Source organism: Gossypium hirsutum, chromosome D11 (assembly GCF_007990345.1).
Source record: "Gossypium hirsutum isolate 1008001.06 chromosome D11, Gossypium_hirsutum_v2.1, whole genome shotgun sequence".
NCBI classification, from domain to species: Eukaryota; Viridiplantae; Streptophyta; class Magnoliopsida; order Malvales; family Malvaceae; genus Gossypium; species Gossypium hirsutum.
In genome coordinates, this window is record NC_053447.1 from 34,373,840 (window position 1) to 34,380,485 (window position 6,646).

General features: G+C 33.9%; 1 protein-coding gene and 1 long non-coding RNA gene across 2 annotated transcripts; one reads left to right on the forward strand and one right to left on the reverse strand.

The window, feature by feature from the left end:
* Window positions 1–337: 337 nt before the first annotated feature.
* LOC107913450 (uncharacterized) lies at window positions 338–1,837 on the reverse strand. Its single transcript, XR_001688528.2, has 2 exons — window positions 1,190–1,837; window positions 338–1,057 (listed from the first exon to the last, which is right to left on the reverse strand). It is a non-coding gene; the product is annotated as an uncharacterized lncRNA (long non-coding RNA).
* A 1,655-nt stretch (window positions 1,838–3,492) lies between these two features.
* LOC107913449 (uncharacterized) lies at window positions 3,493–4,707 on the forward strand. The gene is made up of 3 exons (XM_016842026.2): window positions 3,493–4,125; window positions 4,261–4,305; window positions 4,388–4,707. Exons 1-3 carry the CDS (start codon window positions 3,935–3,937, stop codon window positions 4,482–4,484), a joined length of 333 nt encoding a protein of 110 aa, XP_016697515.1. The 5' UTR covers window positions 3,493–3,934; the 3' UTR covers window positions 4,485–4,707.
* Window positions 4,708–6,646: the final 1,939 nt, after the last annotated feature.

Below are 6,646 nucleotides of genomic sequence, written 5' to 3' on the forward strand. Positions count from 1 at the left end.
CAAGATTTTAATTTGGAATAAAAATAATTTGTTTTTGTAATTTAACGATAAAAATGCCCAAAATCTGTCGAAAATAAATCAAACCGTAAAGTAAAGTCCGAAAACAGATTTACGGTCCCAAAAGTCCAGATATTACGTTAATACATTAATCGTCTAGTTTTATTAACCAAAAAATCAATCCGAGCTCCCGTGCGCCGCTTGATCCTAAGTTTGTTGATTACTTGAGAAGTCAGAAAATTTGAGTGGGGTTATAAAGTTCAGTGTGTAACTCAGCCCATACAAACAAAACAAATAGCATTATCACACGGAAGTTTGGAAACGAACAAAATACACAGCATGACATACAATACAATGCAACATAATTATCAAATCAGATACGGATGGCATGTCATATCATGCAATGTAACACTTATTATAGAACAAATATAGATCCTACCTCCATCTGTTACGCACTATCTCTGTCCATCTCTACACACCAAATAGGGTAATAAATACTCATCTAACCCCACACACCAATAAGTGAGCTTATGTCACTATACAAAATAGTGTAGTCAAAGCTGCCAAAAAATAATGCGGTAGAATCAGATAAGTGTGGTCAAGCCATCAGAACAGATATGTGGTTTAAAACCATTAGATAAGGCAGATCATTAAACTGCCAACATTTCCTCCATCACATTATTATCCCACCTCAATGCAAAAGCAACCACTATCCAAATATCTAGATGCACACAAATCATACATGCTTTACACATCAGAACATGCTAACATGCTTTCAGAATACAAAAGTAGAATATCAAATTTCGTATATACAAGCTATACATATCACATAATAGACCCTACGAAGTAGCTAGCATCGAAACACACTTCAATCACGACCCTAACTAAAACTTACGGATAATGGGCCTACACGCCCGTGTGGCTGACACAGCCTACTTGACCCAAATCGTGTGGCTCCAATAGAATGTTTTTCCGTATTGCGCTACTCGCTATTTTTCAGGACAGAAGGTACAAACCTGATTGTTTCACGATGCCCACACAACATCGAGAATTCTAAAACCTAAAATGACATTCAGAACGAGCGAATAATCAGTGATATGCTAAATTTCCAAGTCACTAACTCGGTTGCAAGTGCTAAACGTTTGACCTAACAAAAGGAATCCGCCCTTAATCGAAAGCATTAATCACTTACCCAACAGAGCAGTAGCCCAACAAATCCTCTAATTCGCTGGAGGTAAGTTGTGTGCTTCTTGCACCTCACCAAAATAGAACCAACAATTAATCCATCAAACCCACATCCGTAAAATCCGAATTAAAACTATCCAACCAGATTAAAACAACTTTCTTACAAAAACAAACAAATAGCTTACAGAAACTTAAGACAACCCCACGAAACCTCTGAAACACCACCAACACACTAAGAAAAGGCAACCAACGACAATACTAGCAAGTCACTACGTCTAAACGGAAGCAACATTGAATAGAAAATTGGCTAAAGAGGGCTGTAAAGGATGTTATTGGCATTGTGAAAACAAGCAAAAGGAAAAGAGAAAATTAGAGGAAAGAAATGATAGAGAAAGAGTTGAAAGTAGCTTGAGAAAAAACAGGAAAATGGAAAAACATGTGAAGAATGGGACGACAGAATAGGGGAGTGGGAGAGAGAGAAAATTGTGAGTGTTTTGGGGAGAAAATTAGGAGAATATTTCTCAATCAATTTTTTTAAAAGAAAAGATTAACTACCTACTAAATCCTATCAGATTTTGAGTCTGACAGACATTCTGACAGCATGGGCGGCAACAAGTAACAGAGCAAAAATAATTTTTTTTGCACACAACATGATTCAAACACGGGATTTAAGAAATCGAACAAAAGACCTAAAAATCATTAATACAAATTAAATCACTTAATATAATTTAACAACTCAAAAATTTAGAAAACTGAGGCATTACATTTTACATATAAAAATAATAATTATATTTGAAATAATTATTTCATTTTATAACATTAGAAATCATCAGACCCACAATATAGGTGGAGAAAATAAATATTTAAATATAAATATTATATATAAAGAAAAATATAAAAAAATTAGTTGATATTTCAAAAAATAAAATATATTTAACATAATAATAAATATATAAAAAAATATATTTTTATTATATAATTATTAATTTCTTTATATAAATAAAGGAGTTATTAATTTCAAATATTTTAACATTATGATATATATAAAATATATATTTATCATATAATTACATATTTATTATTTAATTTTATAAATAAAAGAGTTATTAATTAAAAATAAAAAAATTGAAAATAATATATTTATTTATTAAAAACATTTATTAAAAGCAACATGAAATAAAAAAAATACAAATGTGCTTAAAAGAGAAATCAAACATAGGGCTCAAGGATGAAATCATTATTATTTAATCATCTAACCGGAGAAACTAATGTGTTAAAAGCACTAGTTAAAAAAATAAAACAACATTGAATAAAAAGTACAAACGTGAGTAAGAGAAGAATCGTATTTGGGACTCAAGAATAAAACTACTAACATTTAACTAATTGATCAAAAGAACTAATATATTAAAAAAAAATCAAAAAACATGTTCTATAAAACGTGTTTTCAATTGAGGTGACTAAAAACACTTTATTAAAATACATTTCTCTCTTTAAAATTAACTTATTTTCCTAAATATTACTGAAATCAACTTAAATCTCTCAATTTTTTTTTATGTCTTGCATTTTCAGCAAATTTACGGGGAAAGCATACCAAATAAGCTGTTGCTGACAACCTGGCTGATGATTTCAGAACTTATCCACAAGAAAAGATTACAAGGGATAAATCATAAACGGATAGAAACAGTAATATATAGAACCTGTAGCTAGGAGTATTAGGATAACAAATTGTTTATAAATTATATAATTTCCATGGTATCTCCACCTTCGCTAAAAGGTATCGTTGATGATTATTTTATATTAACTTAAGGTTGAACCTCCCCCAGTGGCAAGGCAACTAAATCACAACTAGTCATTAGAATTGGGTGCATCACCTTTCTTTTTCTTTCTTTAATTTAAACTATTAAATCAAGAGGTTATCGGCAACTTAAAATATATTTTAGTTACTCTTATACCTTAAATATTTTGTATAATTGTATGGCAAGTGTCTGAAACATTTCAAATTACTAGTTTCTAATAATATATATTTTTATGTGTTTAATTTTAATTAGTTTTTAAATAATACTTTTTTTAATAAAATTAACTGAATATTTATTATAATTAAATTATAAAAAAAAAACATAAGCTGTTTCCCAAAAACTGGGTTTAGGCCTGCTAAAACAAGCCATTGCAAAATCGAGCCTCACTATTTCGTTATCAGTGAACACCCCCTAAAATCACCAAAGCAAAAGACAAACCAATAAATAAAAAAAGGAAAAAAAAACAAAGAAAAGGAAACCTATTATCTACCCTAGTCAATCTCAACAGCTGGACACCATAACTCCATCGTCTTTTCACATTAGTTGTCCCATCTGTTCTGACGATAGCCATTTCCAAAATATTTTCTTTACCTGCTATCTGTTCTGCTTTTATTTCTCCACGAAACTGCCTCAGTCTGGGTTCCTTAACCATCGTCCTTCCGGAGCAGATCGATTGTGATCCGAAACTACTCTTATCAAGTGCGAGTCCTCTCCCTTTTCTAAGGCTTATTACGCAAGTTTATGGGCATAAACATTTTCTGATCTGTGAATAAACTGAAAATTAATTTCTTGAAAACGAGATTTTTTGCTTTAAATATCCTTAATAATAGCCCCAATAGCTGGTTTATCTGGTTTTTTTGTTTGGCATTTCTTGATGACTGCTCGTGAGTCCCCCATGATTGCCACTGAGAGTATACCAATTGAAATTCCTAACGTAATGGCCTGTAATCCTACATATGCTTCTGTTGCAAACGGAGATAAAACGTTATTATGAAGGACAATCTTCGATGCTAGAATCTCGCCCATCAGACCCCGAACCACCAGACCCAAAGCCTATTTGGAGTTTCTTTTGTCAAAAGCTATATCAAACTGAATCGTCACCCTCGTGTTCTCTTCTCGTTGTCTATGGCTTCTATCCACATTTAAGGTAATCTTCCTTTTTCCCAAACCATCCAACTCTGCCATATACCTTTGTATTCTCTATGATAATTCCCTTTCTGTCGTGTTTTTCCCCTCATGTACTAACTGATTCCTTGAACTCCAAATTGACCATAAAGTACAGCAAAAAAGTCGGCACTGTTTACAAGTACCCCTCTCGAAAACCTAGGTAAGCCACTCTCAAAAGCTTTGAATCGTGTTATTTATGACCCAAGAGAGGTTTAAATTTTGCCATACCTCTATTATTGTAGGGTATTGTTGAAAGACATGATAACTATCTTCTTTCCAAGTACAACAGAGAGGACATATAACATTCGTGGCCACTCGTTTATGTCTGAGATTTATTAGGGTAGGGATGTAGTTCCAGGAACTTCGCCATATTATGATTGTAATTTTTTATGGTAGCTGTAGATTCTATAGTTTCTTGTAAAATCCTTAATTTTGGCCTTTATTAAGTAATTACTAGGACCCAAGTTAGCATCTTGTAATAGTTTATAGGCGCTTCAAACTGAGAATTCACCAGTGGGTTCTCCTTTCTACACTTGGAAGTCATCATGAACTGTTTTCGCTAGAGGAATCTGCAAAATTTTCTGAGCTATGTCCACTTGAAAGGTATTGTTTATTAAATCCGCCTTCGAAGTATTATTTGTGATATCAATTAGATCCGAAACTAACTTGATTTCTTCATTGTCGGTTCTGTTGTTCTATCTATCTGTATCAATTCCCTAAATCCATCAGTTGTCCCAAACAGAAATCTCATTCCCTCTACAAACCTTCCAGTACAGGCCACTTTACAGGAGACCCTTTGCCGCCCAAACACTTTTCTAGGTAAACGAAGGTAGATTTCCTAACTGTGCATTAATAAAATTCGAGTGCGGATAGTATTTAGCTTTTAGAACTCTAGCTAACAAAGAATTTGGGTAATTAATAAGACGTCAGCCTTGCTTGGCTAATAACACAATATTAAACTGTCCGAGATTTTGAAAACCTAAACCACCATTCTCTTTTAAGATGCAAAGATTTCACCAAGCACACCAGTGTATTCCCCTCTTACCATGTCCCTTCTGCCACTAGAAATTCGCAATAATACTCTCTAGATCAGCACATAACGATTTGGGTAATAGGAAACAAGCCATTGTGTAGGTCGGTATGGATTGGAGAATAGCCTTTATGAACACTTCTTTCCCACCTTGAGAGAGGTGTCTAACACTCCAATTATCGATGCGCTTCTTCATCCGATCCTTTAAATTTTGAAAAGACTCCCTTTTCCTTCTTCCGACTATATTAGGCAAGCCTAGGTAGCATTCTGGGTCACTTGAGCTGCGTACCCCCAATATATTGACAACCAAAAGTCTATCTTCTGATGTGTTTCTACTAAAAAAGACAGTTGATTTATCAAAATTAACACACTGACCCGAACAAATTCTATACTCACCTAGGATTCCCTTGAGTAAAGTAGCTCCTCTATTTGTTGCCTCCCCAAATAAAATACAACTATCTGCAAATAACAGGTGCGATACTTGTGGACCGCTCCTACTAACCTTAACTCCTTTCAATAACCCTTTCCTTGTTACAAGTCGCATGAGACAAGATAAACCCTATCCATATATTAAAAATAAAAACGGACTCAATGGGTCACCCTGTCGAAGTCCTCTAGTTGGACGAAAATTTTCTCCAGCATGACCATTAACGACTACTGAATATGAGACAGTGGTCACACATTTCATGAGAGTTTCAATCCAATTTGGAGCAAAACCCGTTCGCACTACTATCTCTTTAACAAAACTCCACTCGACCTTATCATATGCCTTACTCATGTTTAATTTTATCGCTATAAACCCCCTTTTCCCTAATTTCTTCTGTTTTAGCGTATGTAATATTTCATGATCCAATAACACATTATCCGATATTAACCTACTTGGCACAAAAGCACTCTGTGCAACATCGAGGCATTTTTCAATAACTTCTCTAAGCAGATTTGCTATAGCCTTTTCCAATACTTTATATATTGCGTTGCATAAACTAATTGGTCAAAAATGTTTCATATTAGAAGGATTGGCAATTTTTGAGATAAGCACAATATGCGTGGAATTAATTGAGCTAACCTCCATACCTCCATTAAGAAGTTGTAGACAAAAAGAGGTGACATCTTCTCCGATAATATGCCAGTACTTCTGATAAAATAAAGCTGAGAATCCGTCTTCCTCTAGTGCTTTTATGGGCCCCATCTCAAACACCGCCTCTCGAATCTCTTCCTTTGTCTATTGCACCGGAAGTCTTTGGTTATCTTCCTTAGAGACATAGCGTAAATGATCATAATTTCTCCTTTCTCCTGTCGAAAATTAATTTTGAAAATAAGATCTCGAAATACCCTCCATTTCCTATAGGACCTCCGTTTCCCTTCATTCTTCATTTTGCAGTTTATGAATTAAATTTTTTCTCCAACGCTGTGTTGCTTGGCTATGAAAAAATGTTGTATTCCTATCTTTAAATTTCAACCAGTTCACTCG

Coding starts and splice junctions, on each gene's coding strand:
- LOC107913449 (XM_016842026.2), top strand. CDS start 3,935: ATGCTTCTGTTGCAAACGGAGATAAAACGTTATTATGAAGGACAATCT. Junction 4,126..4,260: donor GGCTTCTATCCACATTTAAG/GTAATCTTCCTT, acceptor CATAAAGTACAG/CAAAAAAGTCGGCACTGTTT. Junction 4,306..4,387: donor TACCCCTCTCGAAAACCTAG/GTAAGCCACTCT, acceptor CTATTATTGTAG/GGTATTGTTGAAAGACATGA.